Source organism: Talpa europaea (genome assembly GCF_964194135.1).
Source record: "Talpa europaea genome assembly, chromosome: 7".
In the NCBI taxonomy this organism is placed as follows: Eukaryota; Metazoa; Chordata; class Mammalia; order Eulipotyphla; family Talpidae; genus Talpa; species Talpa europaea.
The window spans coordinates 2,247,250-2,266,547 of NC_140074.1; the positions used below are offsets into that span (position 1 = coordinate 2,247,250).

Consider the following 19,298-nt stretch of genomic DNA (forward strand, 5'->3'; position numbering starts at 1 on the left):
TTTCTGTATGTCAGCCATTTCTTCTTCAGGAGGTGAGGAATACTAGTATTTTGGGGCGCCAGAAACCCAGCGGGAGGTAAGGTTTCTCTCCCAGCCTCTGGCTTCAGTTCCAGGGAAGGACTCTGATTAGTCACTAAACATGCAGGCAGGTCTGATGCTTGTTTCTTTTCTTTTTTTTTTTTTAAAGATTTATTTATTCATACAAGCACTGGCTACAGTCAGAAGCACGGGAGGGTGAGAGAATTCACCAGAGCCAGAGCGGGGAACAGAACAGGCAGAGTGACGAAGTACACTGCTGAGGGGAGCAGCAGGCAGCAGGACCTCAGCAGGCGGCAGGAGAGGTCTGCATGTCATGTGGGACCCTCGCCGGTGATCGAACCAGCGCTTGCAGAGGCTGCGGGCAGCTTCACAACCCAGCGCTCAACCGCTGTGCCACCAGGGGAGGCCCCTGATGCTTGTTTCTAAGGACAGATGCTGGGGCTTACCACACTGTAGCCAGAGAGGGGACTGGGGTGTGGCTGAGAAACCACCTTTGAACCATCTAGAGATTGGGGGAAGGAGCTCTGAGGCAGGGGCACTGTTGATCACAGGAGCTTAACCTTTGCTTGTGACCCTGCGGACTGCTGTCTTGGGCGATGTGCTGAGGGGCTGGTGTCCGGGCAGAGACCGGTCTGCACAGGTGCCACCACCCAGCCGGCATGCAGCAGCTGTGTGCTCCATCTGCTGCTCCACACGTGTGGTTCGGCTGGACTCTGCACACATGCAGGAGGGAGCCAGGACTTGACTGGGAAGGAGAAAACAGACTGGTAGTGGAGGTTCACGCTTTGACATGAGGTAATCCACTGGAAAACATTATACAATGCTTGTTTAATTTTAATGATGGCATTCTAATTTTTTTCAGAAGCAAGAATTAGATGAAAAAATTGCCAGCGTTTCAAAAGAAAGGCAGGAGCTTGCTTCTAAAATTAAAGAGGTAAGTGATTAGGTACAGCATTTTCTAGTTTTACTTTCCTAAATTATAAAATAGTGTTGAAACCTGTGGACCTCACAATCACATTTAAAAAGTTATTATAAAAAATTTTAAACAAAATTAAAAGAAATGGTGTAATTACATGTCCACTTACATTTTTTTATTTAGCCTAATGAATTCTTATTACCAACTGAAATCTCTAAGAGAGATAAAGTATCTTTTCCTTTTCTAGGTCTCGGTAAGTATCTAAGGAGACTCTTGTTAGTCTCCTCCCCCCAAATCTGTTGATATTATGCTGTAGATAGTTAATGAAAATAGGCTTGGGGGTTTCCTTATTAAAGAGAAAGAAAAAAGGAAAGGCCTGTGTTTGGGTTACCAGGGGCTGGTAGCTGGCATGGACGTGAAGCTCGGGCAACTTTTCTGCAATTCTTGGCTAAAAGTGTCGTCTCTGCGCTTGTGTCTGTCCGCGGGGACCCCCTCTGGAACGCGCATAGCCTCCCCACTGTTCTTTGACTATAGCGATGTCAGTTAAGATTTGGATTGATTGAAGCGTGGACGAGCCCTGTTTCTGTCCTGGTCACCAGAATGCGGTCTTTGTGAAGCCAGTCTGGGGGTTGTGGGGAGAGGGTAATATCAGCTGGTAACGTGTTTTTTGAGCTGAAATTTTTCTTTTGGATGGGTTACTATTTTTAACTGAGCACCAAATTAATCTTCCAACTTTAAAGATGAATCCCAAGTGCACAGGTATTGGGTCTTTGCTGCTCTCCGCATTATTCTGCGGGCTATGGAATTGCATGGCCTGGCAGATTTCCTGCCTGGATGGCTGTGAGGGGAGGGGGACCCACAGTGCTGTAACATGGGGCCCTCAAGAGAGCAGAGTTACCCCCCACCCCTTAAAGCCTACAGGTGCGCTTTGTGATCCCTGTGAGCAGATCATGTGCAGGAATGATCACTGCTGCTTTCCAGGAACAAACAGGCGAACTGCACTTCTGATGGAAACGCTGCTCGGGTACTTGAGCACGATGGCCTGTGCAGTGAGGGGTCCGGCCCCCTGCCTGGCTCCATCACACCATGTTGCGTTATAGAAACTGACCGGGTGTTTCCTCACCCTGGAAGGACAGTGCTCGTCCCTCTCAGAGGTTTTTTGTTGGCACAGGCTTTCCAGTAGGCATGATAGGCCAAGAAACTAACAGGAGAATGTGTGTTCAAGCACAGTCCTCACCCTGGTACTATCCAGGTACTTCACAGTGCAGTGTAATGGTTTAATCTCTGCTTATTCCGACACCTGCCGCGTATGTCTGGCTCTCATAATCGTAATCTACTTTGACCAAATCAGTTTTTCTTTTTTTTTTTATAGAGGCATGTTTATTTATTTATTTATTTGTTTGTTTTGTTTATACATGCACTGGGTACAGTCAGAAGCACGGGAGGGTGAGAGAATTCACCAGAGCCAGAGCGGAGAACAGAGCAGGCAGAAGGACCGAAGTACACTGCTGAGGGGAGCAGCGGGTGGCTGGAGAGGTCTGCGCACCATGTGGGACCCTCCTCCGGTGGCCGGGGAGCAGCCGGGGATTGAACCGGTGCCGCGGAGGCTGCGGGCAGCTTCGCAATCCAGCGCTCAACCGCTGCGCCACCAGGGAGGCCCTAAATCAGTTTTTCTTGATGTGCTTCCGTCTTGTTTGGAGCTGAGGCTGCACAGCAGAGCAGCGCTTGCGTGGTGGTTTCTGGTGATCTTGAATGTTTCTGTTGTTTTCTAGGTTTGGGGTTCCCCTCTGCCACTTACCAACTGCTGTTGTGTCACGTAGCAAAGGGTGGGTGTTTTGTAGTCAAAATAGGCCTGTCATCAAGACTTGATGTAAACTGAGTTTTGATCAACCTTCGTTTGTTACCTTAGGTTCAAGGACGCCCCCAGAAAACACAGAGCATCATCATCTTGGAGTCCCATGTCATCTGCTGCACTCTGAGCACCAGCGGTGGCTTGCTGCTTGAGTCTGCTTTTCGTAGGCAAGGAGGTGTCCCCATCAGCTGTGTCATTGTTGACGAGGTCAGTAGCTATTGGCCGTGCAGCCTCGAGCACTGCCATCGGGAGCAGGTCTCAGAGAGCTATGGCTGCTGAGGTGTTGGCAGGCGGGCTCTGGCAGCTGGTCTTGCCTGCCTGGACTCGGGTGTGACGTTGAGTCACGCTGCTGGTCACCCACCGCGGCGCGCCTTGCAGGCCCACGTTTGGGTTGTCATCCGCGGAATACCGATTATTCCCAGCAAAGCCCCCACTGCCCCGAGTCGCTGCTGCTTGCTGCTCTGGTTACCTCTGGAGCAGTTTTAACATAACTTTGAAAAGCTCTGCATCACGGCATTTCCAGCTAGCATCCTTATTCCTAGCTCATCACTGAACAAGCATGTATTGGGTACCGACTGTTTGCCCGAATGTCGAGCCAGAAGACAAATGAGAGACAGAGACTCAGTCCCGGAGATCAGAGACCCGGAGTTCGCCGGAAAGAAAGAGCAGGGTTCGTGGGCTTGCTGGAGAAAGTGTCGCTGACTGAAGAGCAGCTTGAGTGCTAGGACCGAAGAGGCTTCTGAGTGGCGTGAAGAACGTGGGGTACCCGCAGCCCTGTGTCCCTCAGGCACACGCCCGGCAGGGACAGGGACACACTGGAGTGACACTCCGCTGGGACTGACTCCTGAGTGCTCGCTGACCTCAGAATACATGTGTGGTCTTGGGGGGTTTTTGAATTGAGTTATTTCTGTTTTTCTCTCTAGAGGAAATCTTATTCTTGCTATTTGGTACAGAAGAAGAAAGTGATACTCCTGAAGGGTTAAACGTCTATGAATTGGAGAAAATGTATGTGGATAAATAAATAGCAGCGGGAGTTAAGGATATTTCTCTGTCTTCTCTTACCAAGGCTGGGCAGTCTTGTGAAGTCGAGACTCTCACTCCGCTCATCCATCGTTGCAACAAGCTCATCCTGGTAGGCGACCCCAAACAGCTCCCTCCCACCGTCATCTCCATGGTACGTTCTTCTGTTCTTAGTGCTTAAAAGTAGAAGGGGTTTTTGTTTGTTTTTCCTGGAAACAGAGGGGTCTCTCTTGGATCATCATCTGTTGTTTGGTTGGAATAGCAGGGAATGGCTGAGAAGAGAGAAACCTCTGTTGTCCCTTGTTCGTGGTGGTGTGCGTGTGTGCAGGAGAGCGTCAGCGTCAGCATGGTGAGAGGCACGGGCCCGTGCACTAGGCGCTTGCTGTGGGAAAGGCAGGGTGAGGTGCTGCTAAAGCCTTCTCTGATTTCTTTTACCAACGTAAACATGAAAGAAAAAACCCAGCCCCCTGCTTTATATTTAAATATGTGCAAAGTTCAGGAAAACATTGACGAGATTATTTTTAGAGAGCATTTCCAATTTTAGAGTCTCCTGCATCCCTCGCATCGGAAAGCGTGCCCTTCGCACCCTTGCGAGAGTGAAGATGGAGACTGAGGCTGTGCAGGGGACCGGGGCCTCCTGGAAGTGTACCCTAGAATTAGCAGTTGGTAGATGTTTGGGTCATCTGGATCGATCTACACCATGGTTTGGAAAATAGCATAAAAGTTCAACTCTTATTAATGCACAGATTCTTTGTACAAATGCATAGAGTCGTGCCTGTGGGAAAATCCTAGAGAACAGGCCGTTTCGGGACACTTCTGTGCAGTGTGGCGTGAAGAGCATGTGGTTTGGTTTTGTTCTTTGAAATCACTCAACATTGTCATGTGGTTCCTTGGAGTTGGAGCGCAGGCGCGGTGTTGCGACTGCCACCTCAAGTGGTGTGTTGGTTTGTGCTGGAAAGGAGGGAAGGCGCCGCCCTACAGAAGAGTAGACGGTCGGATTCTGTCAGTAGCTTCTGTTGTCCCCACGCTCGCACGGCCTTCATCAGCATGTGCGGGCTTTCTGAGGAGGAACTCCTGAGCTGTTAGGCCACGTGGCTTTCAGGGTCTTCCTCTCTCTGGAGACGTCTTTCTCAGCATCTTGGTCGTTGGTGATCTTGTGTCATCTGACTTCCCATGTGGCACTCGAGGTCCGTGATGGCTTCCTGGCAGCGGGGAGAGTATGAACATGCCCCCGCAGATGGCTCTCTTTGGCCCCGCAGAAAGCGCAGGAGTATGGCTATGACCAGTCGATGATGGCGCGCTTCTGCAAGCTGCTGGGCGAGAACGTGGAGCACGACGTGATGAGCAGGCTGCCCATCGTGCAGCTCACCACCCAGTACCGAATGCACCCCGATATCTGCCTCTTCCCTTCCAACTACGTGTACAACAGAAACCTGAAGACCAACAGGTGGGCCTCAGCCTCGCTCCCAGCGTGTTCCATTGCAGCTTAGGGCGAAGAGCCGCGTCACTGTGTGCTTATGTGTAGCCATAGAAGTCCCGAGTCCAAGGCCTGATTGTCGTCTTTTACTTGTATAAAGTCACGCTGATTGCAGCAGGTGCAGACCGGCAGAGGATGGACAGGGAGAGTCAGTGGTGACGTTTTGCTACATCTGCTGCTGGTCTCTGTGCTGTGCTCACGTTCGTTTTGTTTTTGCTCTTTTGAAGTTTTTGGAGAAAAAAAAAAATCATGCCGTAGTCGACATACGTCCTCACAACCCTACACTAGGTGCTAACCAGGCCTGGTCGTGCTTAGCTTCAAGATCAGATGCGGCCTTGCGGGCTCCGGGTGGGGTGGCTGTGGGCGGTGTGGGGTCCTGCGGCTAGCTTCTCTCTGTTGCTTTACCAGCAGGAACTTTCCTGTGACATGTGTCATATTTCAATTCATGGATCATTCCCCCTAGTCCGGGAATAGGATTAAGGTTGTTTTGTACCTTTCACTAAAACATTTTTTTTTAAAGGTCTTTCCTTTCCCCTTAACTTCCCCAGCACCTGCTCTGCAAAAAAGTGGTATAAATTTAAAAAGCCAAAAAGCTCTTACAACTTGTATTCTGAACGGTGGCTGCTTTTTTGTAGAGTGACTGAGACCAGTCGGTGCTCGTCAGACTGGCCATTCCAGCCTTACCTGGTGTTTGACGTGGGAGACGGCGCAGAAAGACGGGACAATGAGTATGTGCTCCTGTTTCTTCTGTTCCCAGGGATGGTCCCAGAATTGTTATTTTGTTTCTGTTTTTATTCAAAATATTTTCCATACACATCTCTGTCTAGTTTTGGGGCACAATCATTTTCATTTAGCTATATCAATAACTTCCCTCTTTTTTTTTTTTTTTAAACATGAATTACTGATATTTCTCTGTCTTCCAGCTTCTTTCCTTCTTGACTGTGTCATGGGGAACATGTTATCTAACACGTGGTAAAACCCTTGAGTAAATACGTGCTAAGATCACAGCTGCGCATCGGGCCGACCCGGCCCTGATGTGAGGTTATTGTGGTTGAGCAGGGGGGTGAGTGTTAATCAGGGCGCCATCAAGGATACTGGATTATGAATTAGGGAAGGTGTTTGGGTGGTCTGTGATTAATGCCAAAAAGGAGTGTTTGCTAATTAGGGAAGAAAGTCCACGTTGCCAGAGCTTCCTGTGAGAGTCAGGAGTCATGTCCGCAGCGGTGTTTGTTCGCACAGTACAAGCCCACCCCTGCCAGGAAGTGGGAGGCGGGAAAGTCCACCCCTGTCATGAGAGCTGCAAGGCAGCTGGTGTCCTGCGTGAAGGTCAGACACGTGTTGAGACGGAGATGAAGGGAGAAGTTAGAAACACAGAGGCGTGCAGCGGGCAAGGGGTCTGCAGCCTAGAGGCCGTTGCGGAGCCAGTTAGAATGGAGCGGGGGTGAGAGTTGAGCCCTGAAATCAAGGGATGGACGGTCACAAGGAGTGTTGACCGGAGAGGTAACCAAGGGATAAAGGTGCAGGGCACCCCAGCTTGCATCTGGTGTTGCGATGAGGGGAGGCCTAGGCCTAGGGGCTGACCTGAGAGTGCAGGAGCAGACCAGTGAGGAGGGTGTTGAGGACAGGAGCAAGCCTGCTGCTGGGCCCTGTGTGGCTGGTCGCGGCAGGGGTGGCCAGCATGTTACAGGCTGTTCCCTCGCTGGACTGGCACGCGGGCCCCCCTCAGTGGTGGGGCGGTAACTCAGGGCGATAAATCTGTGCTTTCTCAGTGGCTAGAAGACAATAAGCCCTTACAGTTAGCTATATGTTAGTCACGTTTTCATTATTACACTTCTGTTCTTAGAAGACTATTTTGCCAGATGAGCTTGGTGTCTAAATGCCAGTTCACTTCAGAATCTTTTCTTACAGCTTCATGTTTCACTGAGTGTTTATTTTTATGCCTATTTATGTGTGTGATATTATGGTCATCATCATAGTCACCTTGAAGCACGAATGACTGAATAAAAGATGAAGCTGCCTGCCTGCCCTTTACTGTGATGCAAATGTGGATGGGGACGTAAGTAGCCATTGGGTGTGATTAGCTTTGATGTGTTGTTCTTTTTCTCCGTTTTATTTAGCTCATATGTAAATGTTCAAGAAATAAAACTGGTAATGGAAATAATTAAACTTATTAAAGACAAAAGGAGGGATGTCACTTTCCGGAACATTGGCATCATCACCCATTACAAGGCCCAGAAGACCATGATTCAGAAGGATTTGGACAGAGAGTTTGACAGAAAAGGGTGAGGAACCTATTATTTTTTTTTCAGGTGTCTGTCTTTTTGATCTGCATAATAGTCACTATAGCAGTATCAGTTGGTTCTCATTCCATTTTCAGGAAATAATTCCTATCTGTGACTGATGAATAATTTATAATTTCCATGTAATTGTCTAATATTAGTACCTTGAGAATCCGTATTAAGCTGTTTGATCAAAAACTCTAACCATAGTCTTGAAAATGTTTTAACCAGTGAAATGACTTCACTCAAATGTGATTAAGAGCTAATTGTTCATTTAGAATTATATCACTATTAAGAAACCTGCACCAGGTTCACAATTCTTTGGTAAGAAATGGCCTCTAGTTAATGGAAAGAAATTTCCTCTAACTTGTAGCTCTCTTGTTCCGTTTCATGCAATACATTTCTGGCCTATGGACCTCAGTTTTGGGTCGGGGGCGGGGGTTCACTTTTTTAATGAAATGGCTTCAGTCCTAGGAGAAACTTCATAGAGCTTGACTTGCTTGTGTATATATTTTCCTCTTCATAATTTCTCTGAAGTGATTTTTTCCGCACCCTAATTCTTTGTTTTCAGGTCTTTGACCTCATAGTGCATCTTCGTTTTTTCACAGCTTCAGCTTTTCCTGCATTTCCATTTGGTCTTGAGTCCGGGCGCATGTTAGCTACTGGTCAGGCCTTCTCGGGGTGTCTGCCTAGATTGTGTTCTCCTGTCAGGCACTGGGTTCTCTTGAAAGCTCTTTGGTTATTGGAAAATTCAGTTTCTTGTTGGTTGTTGAACTAAAGCTGTTGTATCCTTTCTTGCTGTTGTCTGGGGATAGTCCTCAACCCTCGGAGGCCCGCCATAGAGTCTTGTCACACAGCCCTCAGAGGCAGTTTACAGCATGCTTATCTGCTTCTTCAAAGTCAGGATGTGTATTTGGACAGGTACTGCCAATATTTCTGTTGAATTGAAAAACCAGAAAGGAGATTGATGGGAAGAAGAAAAGGAGCCTAACTCTGGGGCTGCCTGAGCCCGTGTCCATGGTGTAGCAAATCCAGCCCAGGAGGCTGGACTGTTGCTCCCACAGGCCACTCCGGGGCACAGGTTGGCTTCCACTTGTAGCCCCGCAGAAGGAGCACCGCCTGCCAGTTGGTATGTTGGCACCATTATACCTGACAGGGCATTGACGGAGAAACTCCAGGCCTTTACCTGTGGCTTCATGACTTGTTTATTGGGATTCATTCCAGCAGACTCAAGAAGTCTCGTTTCCATGTAGAATAAATTATTTCCCCCTTTTAGTGCCTTTGTGTGTAGGATGAAGATCATGATTTTGTTTTCTTTTTATATCAGCCATAAAATTATAGAATAAATATTAGGAATCCACTAATTCAAAAGTTTTTTTTAACCTAGAAACACATAAACAAGCAAAATTGACTCAGAAAAAAAAAATTAAAAAACTGAAGTGGTTTGTACAAAGTAAAGAAAAATCCAGATTTAGACTTCACTGATGAATTCTACCAAACATTAGAAAAAGAATTAACAGTGACTCTTCTCAAGCTCTTCCAAAAAATCAAAGCAGAAAGAAGACTTTGTAACTCCTTTTATGAGACCAGTATTGCTGATAGCAAAGCAACGGAAAGACCGCACAGGAAAACTACAGCACAGCATCCTGCATGAATATACCTGCGGCGCCCTCAGCACAGCAGCGGCGGCGGAGCTCAGCGGCTTAGTAAAAGGGTTAGACACTCCAGCGGAAGCGGGTTATCTCAGGAATGCAAGCTTGGTTCAACAAACAAAAAATCAATGTGGTGATACTCCATATTATTAGGATAAAAGGGGAAATCCCAAATGATCATCTAAATAGATGTGGAAAAAGCATTTGACTGAATCCATCATACTTTAATGATAAAAACATTCAACAAACTAGGAATCGAAAGGAACTTCCTCAACCTAATAAAAGGCAGCAGTGAAAAACCCAGAGCAACGATCATACTTGATAAGACTGAAAACGTCCCCCCTCAGATCAGGGAGGATGCCTAATCTCGAGTCTCACCTGCAGCAGTGTCTGAGCTATTCTCCAAGACAATTAAGCAAGAAAAAGGAAAGGATATTGAAAAAGAAGTAAAACTCTTTTCATGATGGCATGACCTTATATTTAGCAACTAAAAACTTCACATAAACTCTTAATCCTAATAAATGAGCTCAGCAAAGTTGCAGGACATGAGATAAATACCCAAAAATCAGTTGTGTTTCAGTCTGTTAGCAGTGAGCAATCTGGAAAAGAAATTGAGGAAAAATTATCTTTCCAATAGCATCAAAAAGAAGGGCATACTTAAAATGGAAGGAAGTGTAGGGCTTATACACTAAAAAGTATAAAACATTGAAAGAAGTTGAAGAACAACCTAAATAAATGGGAAGACGTCCCATGTTCTCGGCCTAGAGGCTTACTGCTGCAAAGATGGCACCACTCCCCAAATCTGAGGAAGATTATAAAAACTGTAAGGACAAAAGGTAGATCTGTGTGACTACAGGTGCGGCAGCATCTTGGGTACGACTGCCAAACAAAGGTAACCAAAGGGAAAGTAGATAATGGGACTCTTGGCAATGAACAATTTCTTTGTGTCAAAGGACACTAACAAAGGGCGGGAAAGACGAGGTACAGAAGGTAAGAGAACGTGTGCAGGTCTTACATGCGCGAAGACTCTCGCGTCCCATAGAAGCAGCTCATTCAGCTTACTAGCAGGGAGATAAACAGTGTGGTTCTTTAATAGACCAAGGATTTGAATAGGATTTCTCAAAGGAAGGTAAGTGGCCAACAGCCCCTGGAAAGGCGTTCTACAGCGTTTGCCATCAGGGAACCACACCTCAAACCACAGGGAGGTGCCACTCACCCACGCAGACAGCCAGTACGAGGAACCCGTAGACCGTTTGGTGAGGATGTGGAGTAAGCCCTACCCTCGTGTGAGTGGAAAATGGCAAATCACTATGGAGAGCTGGCAGCGCCTCAGAAAGTTGAACATGAGATTACCACGTGACCCAGCCTGTCTGCTCAGGTGTGTGCCTGACTTGGAAAAAGGTTCCCACTAAAGCTTGTGCAGGGATGTTCGCAGCGACGTGACTTGTCAGGAGGTGGGAACAGCCCCGGTGTGCCCTCAGCTGAGAAGGGTGAGCTGTGGTTCATCCGTGCACAGAATTTACACCAAGCGAAAAAAGCCAGACACAGGAAGACACATATTTTATGTCAGTGTAGAAAAATCCATGGAGACAGAAAGTACATTGGTGTTGCCGGGGCCCAGGGAGAAGGGGAGTTGAGAGCTGGCTCAGAGGCACAGGCCTCTTGGTGATAGAAATGTTGAGTTGTGCATGGTGGGGGCTCTGGTGCTGTGTGGACTCCACCTGATGGCTCCGTGTAAGGCACTTCTGGAAAGTACTGCTATGTAGACACGTTTAACGATTACCTTACATTTTCCAGTGAACGTGTTTCTCTCTTGTGAATAGGCCAGCAGAAGTGGACACTGTGGATGCGTTCCAGGGGCGTCAGAAAGATTGCGTTATTGTTACGTGTGTCAGAGCAAATACTTCGCAAGGTTCCATTGGGTGAGTAACTATCACTGACTTACTTGTTTAAAACCCAGAGTTAGATCTGTTTTCAGTCGTTATTCGAGAACACCATCTTTTGCTTAGTTTTCCTTAATAAAGACTTGTACTATCCTACGGTTTCCTTTTCAAGTTCTAGATACGTATTGCTAGATCCATTGTGAGGTCCGCTTCTCTTGGGACCTTGGATATTAGCCATTTCTGTGTGAATTTGTTCTTTCACTTATTTTTTTCTTGAAGATTTATTTATTTATGCATACAAGAGCTGGGGTACAGGCCAGAGGTGCGGGGGGTGAGAGGATTCACCAGAGACAGAGTGGGGAACAGAACAAGCAGACTGACCGAAATACACTGCTGAGGGGAGCAGTGGGCGAGTCAGGAGAGGTCTGCTGTGCCATGTGGGTAGCTCCCTGGCCGGGGATGGAACTCATGCTGCAGTGACTGTCAGCTTCATAGGTTGTGTATTAACCCCTTGCACCACCAGGGAGGCCTCTGTTCTTTCATTTAATTAGAGTGAAATAAATCCTTGTATCAGATGCATTTTGCAGGAACGTGTTACTCAAATGGTATGTGTCCCAAAGTGGTTTTCTCTTGTCTTCCTGCTTTGGCTAAGCGTGTAGCTCTTAACAACTGCAGTTAACTTGTTGTGGATGCGGAGTGCACTGTCATGGGCAGCGAAGGCCCTGAGGCGTCCATGTAGTTATTTTTTCCTTCTGAGGAGAAGGTAAGAAATTTCCAGATTGTGTAACTGCTCTTAAAGGACAGTGATTTGTCCCTGTCCCTTCTGAGGGGTAGATGCTCCTACGGGTGGAGGCCGGTTAACTCAGGTTTTCCCAACTATTTGAAATTTCCCCTTTATCATACACCAGTGCTGATACTTCTCAGTCCTCAGATCTGTGGTTGGTGTATTTATGCACTAGTTCTATAATATTTTAATAATCTAAAATAAATCTAAAATTAACAATAATTGATCCTAGTATTTTTTAGGAGGTTTTTTAGATTTCAAAGTCATACTGCTAGAGTAAAATGTCCAGTATCTCATTGAAATCAAAGTAGGAGATTGACGGACAGCTGCGCCACAGGGAAGGAAAGTGCTGGGTATTTCGTCGTTAAGAGACTTGCTTCTCTGCAGGTGCCTGTGCTGGGCAAGAGTCAAAGCCCTGGGGACTCCCCTGGTGGCGCAGGCGGTTGAGCGCCACGCTGTGAAGCTGTCCGCAGCCTCTGTAGTACGGGTTCGATCCCGGCCAGCCAGCGAGGGTCCCACATGGCGCAGCAGACTTCTCCTGTCTCGCCCGCTGCTCTCCTCAGCAGTGTATTTCAGTCCTTCTGCCTGTTCTGCTCCCCACTCTGTCTCTGGTGAATCCTCTCACCCTCCCGTGCATCTGGCCTGTACCCCAGTTCTTGTATAAATAAATCTTTAAAAAAAAAAAAAAAAAGTCAAAGCCCTGGGACTTTAAACCTGCCATCCAGGTACCGACTGTGCGCCTTAGTGACACGCGAGTCATCCTGTAGAAAGAAGTTTTGTTTGTTTTTTTGTTTTTTTGCTTAGGTTTCTGGCAAGTTTGCAAAGATTGAACGTCACCATCACGCGAGCCAAGTACAGCCTCTTCATCCTTGGGCACCTCAGGACCCTGATGGTAAGGACGGTGCTTGGAGCGGAGGGCTTGGCGTTGGCTGCTGCTGCTGCTGCTGGGCTGAGGCTTCGTTTTTACTTTGCATCACAATCGTGAGCCTCTTGCCCCGTGGTTACCTTCTCCAGCAGCCTCTTCCTGGGAGCCCCTACACACGTAACCCTCTCCCCACTTTCTCAGCCTGCGACCCCATGTGCCCTTAGATGGTCCTCCTGAGAACGGCATGTCGGCACTGTAGGCTCATCCAGGGGTGCGTGAGTTCACACGAGGGAAGGGCTGTGCGGGCCGAGCGCTGAGGCAGGCCGTGGGCCGGGGCGCGTGCGGGGTCGCCTGCAGGGCGCAGAGTGCTTCTCCAGCAGAGGCGGCAAGTTCACACCTTTGGAAGACAAACAGTAACGTAACAGCCAGAGTAGGTGTTTGCTGCTTGATGACCAGGGGTCCCAGCTGCCCGGGCTTTTGGGATTTCTCTGTAGCCAGGCCGTCCGGTTCCCCATTGCAGAGCGCGCCAGCAGAGGGCGCTCAAGCACCGTCTCCCTCCCCGGGGCTTCACCCAGCCCTCAGGTCTCCGGCTTTTGTGAGTACCTAGAGAACAGCTTGCCATGCTGCATGCATCTCTTTTCAAATTGATACTGAATTTTTTTTATAAATTTAAGTATTTCTATTTTTATTGTATTATAAATACCCACCTTTATTTTTAAAAAATGATTAAAAATCTATTACATCACTCTTAAGTGTATCCAGTAGAATAGAAAGATGACATTATTGTTCCTGCTCTTTGAAATTTGATTCCCATGCCTACTGGAGTAGTACGTTGTTATATTAGTCTTCCTGTTAATCTCACTATTAAGCTTCTCTGCCTCAAAAATTTGTGTCAAATTGAAAACTTCAAAAGCTTCTTAGTAATAACATGTGAGAGCCTGTGTGTGGGCTGCACGGGCCTTTGTTTTTTTTGCAACTTCCTGTGAGTCTGTAGGTACCTGAGAATAATGGGTGGGTTTTTCCAGGTGTTTTCTGAGATCTAAATAAGGCCCTGAGTGTTAAAAAATGATTTCTTGTCTATTGTTAACCTAGTGCAAGGATTGTTTCTAGTACAAAGTATAGTGGTGCTGAATTTTGATCATGTTTAAACCTGTTACAGCGGCCTCTTAGCGACTTCGCTTACAGGCGCCTTTGTGGGCGCAGCGGGCGTGGTGAGTCCCAAGGGTGGAGGGGCGGAGCAGGGAGGGGCCGCATCCAGGCTAGTATCTTCCCGGATAAAGATAGTTTAGCCCTTTGCGGCTTCGGGGCCCCAGGGAGTTGGGTGAACGCTAGGACCTCTTTGCAGAGCCAAGCCCTGCACTTGGAAGGTGGGGCCCCCTGTTCCGCAGCGTCAGCTGCATCCCGACCCCTCTCCGGTGACCATGCGTGGTCTGCACTCCTCGCATGGGGTCCTGGCGTGCGCACCCCCAGGAGCAGCATGTCTACTTCATTACATCTAATCGGCACCCACACGACGGCACGGGGCAGAGGACACCATCTGCATGGCCGCTGACCACCGGGAGCCCGGGATGGTGGTGGGGCGCTCACGGGCCAGGGCTGGTCTTTATCGCTCTTCCTTTCAGCCTTCTCAAGAGTCTCGTCTGGAAAGTTTGCTTCTTAGTAGTTCAGAAATGAAAGCTGAACTCCGTGCTGCCCAGCGTCGGGTGCGTCTCTGGGTGTAACTCTGCCTCCTCTTGTTTCCAGGAAAATCAGCACTGGAATCACCTGATCCAGGATGCTCAGAAGCGGGGCGCCATCATCAAGACCTGTGACAGGAACTATAAACACGACGCCATGAAGATCCTGAAGCTCAAGCCCGTCCTGCAGCGGAGTCTGTCCCACTCGCCTGCCTTGGCCCCCGAGGCGTGCAGAACCCCAGGCGGCCTGCCGGGCAGCAGGCCAGACAGCGGGCTCGCCACGTCGCCCTTCGCGCCCTCCCTGTACCACGCCCCTCCCGACACCAGGGAGTCCGTCGTTCCTGCAAAGGATGCCGAGCGGTCCCCCGCGCAGGATCAGCTTCGGGACCCGCGACTGCTCAGGAGAATGTGCCTGGCTCCCGAGACACACCTCAGGGACCCGCAGCCCCCGAGCCCCCAGTACCCCGGAGCAGCGCTGCCATCGGGAGAGCCCGGCTTCCCGGGGAGCCCCCAGGACCTGGGCGGCACGGTGCTGCTGTCCACAGTCAGACAGGCCTGTCTGGCGCAGTGCGAGCCCCTGGCTGCTGGCCCCGAGGCTGCTGCCAGCAAAAGGAAGTGTGAGCAGCGAGGAGGGCTCAGCCACAGGAGGGAGACCAGGGCTCTCAGTGACGGGGCCCAGGACACATACAGCGCTGTGAGCCCGCCTGTGAACTGGGGCTCTGGCTGGGACCCCAGGAGGGTGCAGGAGGACAGTAGCTCAAAGAAAAGAAAGCTGTTATAGGGCGGCCGGTGGCGCGGGCAGCTGGCCACTGTGGGTGAGATGGGCGCCGGCTAGTGGACTGTCCAGAGGAGGGTTTTTGTTTTGGGGGGATTTTTTTTGGCCTTGAATGGGGTGTGTGCAGTGGGAAACGTGATGATGCGTGCTGGGCCCTGGGCTGCGTTAGCGACGACGTCCTGGGCGTCCCAGACTTGCCGTGCTCGCGTCCGGCCTGCGGGGGAGGGCGGCGCGGGGAACACTGTAAGGCGGGAATGTACGTGTGCGGAGCGAACAGCAAAGTCCGTTTCCATCGAATAGACACTCTTCTTTCCCGCTTAGAAAGCTGACTGCTAACAGAACAAGCTTTAAATTACAAAATGGTGAAAGAACGGGCCCCCCAGACGTGGGCCGGGCAAGACCACTCTTCCCGGCGCGGGGAGTGTGGGAGAAGCGCTCCTGCCCGAGTGGGCGTGCGGCGGGCAGAGGCGGCGCGGGAGGGGAGTCCAGCTTGGCCGGCGCAGCTGCCCGCGCTGAGAGCCCCCAGCTAGGGCGCCCCTGAGCGGGGCTGGGAGCTGCTGCTCTGGAGCGGGAGCCACTGCCCCCCCTCCCAGGACGTGAGTGGGCACCGTTTGAGATTTTCTTTTTCATCTGCTCTAAGCCAGTGGGTCCGTGGTGGCCGGAAATTCTGTCCAGACTGGTTCTTCCCAGCTTGACAAGAACGCTTGCCCGCCTCGGGTGCCTCACCCCCAGCGTCCCTCCTTGGGCATCCTGGCCTGCTGGGGTCCCGCAGGTGCTCCTCCCCCCGGAGCCCACCCTGGTACCTGTGGGTGGGGAGCTGACCCTTGGCCTCAGGGTGTGAGCCAGCACAGGCTGGGGGAGCCCCTTCTCCTGGGACAGGAGACGACTCGTCGTCACGCTCACCTGCGTCCATGTGCTCACCACCACCCTGAGCAAGGCTGGGCGCGGGGCGGTGCGCCCAGGGCTCTGAGCTAAGGAGGTGGGACACGCGTCTGGGGCCCGGGCGTCCCCCCCTGCTCCGACGTCACGGGATTCAGAAACGTGTCCTGGGCTGTGGCTCTGTCCCCCTGCCCCGTCCTGCTAGAGGCCTGCTCCCTGCCCGCCCCACTGGAGCCCGGGCAGCGGTGAAAGCATTTGCATCAGTCTCGCCTGTGGCCAGCGTGGCCTGTACCATGTGGCTGTCGAGGCCACTTGGCGGCGTGTGGCTGCGTGGGGAGAGCGCCCTGTCTCCTTCCGGTGTTCGATCTTCCCCCGGGGAGGTTCCTTGACTTGTTCTGCTTCTCTGTACATAATTTGTCTTGGATTCACTGTGCTGCTTTATTTGGTTCCGTGTTCTCAAGTCTGACCAGGAGCACATTTGGTAATTACATGTGAATAACCTCCTGTAAATGAATTTTATAACAAAATTGTACTAAACTATTTTCTAAAGTTAGTGTTTGTAGATGTTTTTTTGCAGTGGCTTCTGCACTTTCCCGTGCTCTGAATTCATAGCTGGGGTTTGGCCAACGCCCCCCCTGTTGACTTTGTTAAAACCTGAATCTGAAGGGGACGCGGCCGAAGCCGAAGCAGGCCTGGGAGCGGGGGCCGGGTCAGGAGCCAGAGGTGTCTGAGGTGCAGGGTTCGCGCCAGGCTGCCCGCTGAGGCTGCCATTTGACTTCATTGTAGGCCGAAATGATTGGGTGGGGACTTGATGCACATTTATTACCTGGCCCACCCCCAGCTCTCCTTGCTGCCTGCAGGGTCTCCCCAGGCCACACCCCGCGCTGTGCTTGTCCACGTGCCTGGAGAAGGGGGTGGTGGGGGTGGAGACCCAGTGAGAGCTGCTCTGGGCAGCAAGAGCTGTGGGGAGGGGGGGCAGGAATGGAGCAGGAGGCAGCGCCCCAGCAGGGAGCAGCGATGGGTAGGAAGAGAGTGACGCTTTCCCCTTCCTTGTTGGGGGATAAATCACTGGGGAGCTAGCGTTCAGCTGCGGCTCAAATGGCGCGCACGGCGCTGTGCAGCACCATAAAGGCAGGTTTTGTGCCTGGCACCCTCCATAACTCAAGGACCTGGGTTAGCCGCCCCCCATCATTTGCCAGGTCATGGCATTGGTGGCTTTGGGGGGCCCAGACAGGGCGCTGGGAGGCAGTCCTGTGTGGGCTGGTGGCCCGTACCCTGATTTAAGCAACAGTACTGCACTTAAGCTGGCACTGCCAGCCTGGGGTGCACCTTGGGATTGCTGGGGAGTTCATGCAAGATCCCCACCCAGGCCCCACCCTGGAATCCTGATTGGCCTGGAACTCTCAGGTCTCCAGCCGCCCACCTGGTGGCCTGGCTCCTGCAGGGGTCCTGAGACCAGCAACCTGGTGCCCACAGGGGGCCCGTCAGCCTTGGGCAGGGCGTCAGCCTTGGGCAGGGCATCGTGACCCGGACAGGTGCGGTCGCCGTGACAAGCCACTTCGCTTCCTGTTCGGCATAGCAAGGCCAGGGGAAGGGGAACCTGAAAGGGGGGGCACCAGGGGCATGCAGGGGGGTGTGGCCAGCAAGGCCTCAGAAGGCAGCCAGGTGGGTGGGTGCCCTGGGGGATACACCCCAGTGGCTACTCTTCAAGGAAGGACACAGCAGGGTCACGGCTCCTAGTTTCAGCAAAAGAGCAAGTCAAGTCCTCGCTGCGCCCCGCAGGGTCTCAGAAACTGCTGTTTGAGTGGAAACAGCAGAACCTCGACGTGGCGGGAGGGTCACTCACAACAGTCACAGCGGCCTTCCTAGCGTGTATTTCCGATCATAAAGAAGTCACCAAACCGCCTCCCTGGTGGTGCAGGGAGTGTCCGCAGCCACTGCGGCCTGAGTTCAATCCCCGGCCAGGGAGCGACCCACATGGCCCACAGACCTCTCCTGTCTCCCCGCCGCTCCCCTCAGCAGTGCATTTCAGCAGAGCAGCTCCCCAACTCTGTCTCTGGGGATCCCCACACATCTCTGGCCACACAGCTCTTGTATGTATAAATAAAAAAGAAAAATCACCAAACTTCCAGCTACAGCTCCGAACCACGGTCACACTAAGCCATCATTCCTAGTCACTCGCCAACCTGCTCGCTCCTGCTGAGCTGGCGGCAGCCCATGGCGGCTCCGGCCCTGGTGCAGGCCCTGCAAGGACAGGTGGTCACCCGGACCCATGTGACCAGCCTCGGAAGGACACGGAGGCGCGGGAGAGCCGCCAACTGTGGAGCCTTGGCAGGGGGATGATTTCCTCAGTGACACCCACAGTGGCCCCGGAAACCACAGGGGTGTATTTGCGTGGTGGGCCTTGGTGGGGGGTGACCGCTGGCCATGCACGGGGGGGGGGGGGGGCTGCCAAGCTGTTTCATTTTGGAACCTCTGTCCCCACCTGTCCCAGGGCACCCGGGGCCCTTGTTCTGGCCCCTGCGGCCTGGTAAGAGGGTGCGGCCCGCGGTGTGGCGCTGAGGGGCTTGCGCTGGAAGGACACAGACTTGCAGGCAGCAGAGCCTGAGGCCACGGGGCCAGCTCCTGTGCAACACCAGCTGCCTCCCCCTCCCCCTGCCCCGCCCCCAGCCTCCTGGCCTCAGCTGGAGGCTGGAGCTCGTGCTGGCGCCCCCTCCAGGGCTCAGGTGAAGATGCAGCGACCTGGTGCTGGGGAAGCCCCTCGCATGGTCCCCACCTTTGGTGGCCCCCCAGGACACGAGGGTGCTGGGCAGGTCACACCTGCAGACACAGGGGTGGTGCTCACGTGACCTGCGGGGCGCACGTGTCTGCCTCTGGTGGTTGGAAAATGAGACGCAGCCCCCCCAAAAAAAACCTTTGCAAGCAGCACTCATCGCGTCCTGTGCACAGACACCCCACAAAGTCAGCACCAAACAAGCAGGCGTTGTCAGGCCAGGCTGGGGGGCGCGGGGAGCAGGCGCTGCGACTGCCCTGCACAGGCCGCCCAGCCTGATGCGACCCCCAGGACTCCGGGGCGACGAGGGCCTGGGGCCTAGAGCCCAGCGCACCTGCGGGCGGCGCCCACAGCTCCCCCAGAGGGGAGAGTTACCTTAACGACACCCAGCAGGTCCTGGGATGCGCGGGTGCGGGCTCCGTTCACCT

General features: G+C 51.8%; 1 protein-coding gene across 1 annotated transcript in view; it reads left to right on the forward strand.

Annotated features, from left to right (window-relative positions):
- The window catches only part of SETX (senataxin), a gene marked incomplete at both ends in the record, with an annotated part of 52,267 nt that extends 37,043 nt beyond the window's left edge, over window positions 1–15,224 (forward strand). The window contains 9 exons of the mRNA XM_084236295.1: window positions 902–973; window positions 2,865–3,014; window positions 3,874–3,981; window positions 5,087–5,274; window positions 5,940–6,032; window positions 7,422–7,586; window positions 11,059–11,157; window positions 12,707–12,794; window positions 14,511–15,224. Coding sequence (XP_084092421.1) covers window positions 902–973; window positions 2,865–3,014; window positions 3,874–3,981; window positions 5,087–5,274; window positions 5,940–6,032; window positions 7,422–7,586; window positions 11,059–11,157; window positions 12,707–12,794; window positions 14,511–15,224 — 1,677 coding nt within the window. The remainder of the gene's footprint in view (window positions 1–901; window positions 974–2,864; window positions 3,015–3,873; window positions 3,982–5,086; window positions 5,275–5,939; window positions 6,033–7,421; window positions 7,587–11,058; window positions 11,158–12,706; window positions 12,795–14,510) is intronic.
- Between the last annotated feature and the right edge of the window lie 4,074 nt (window positions 15,225–19,298).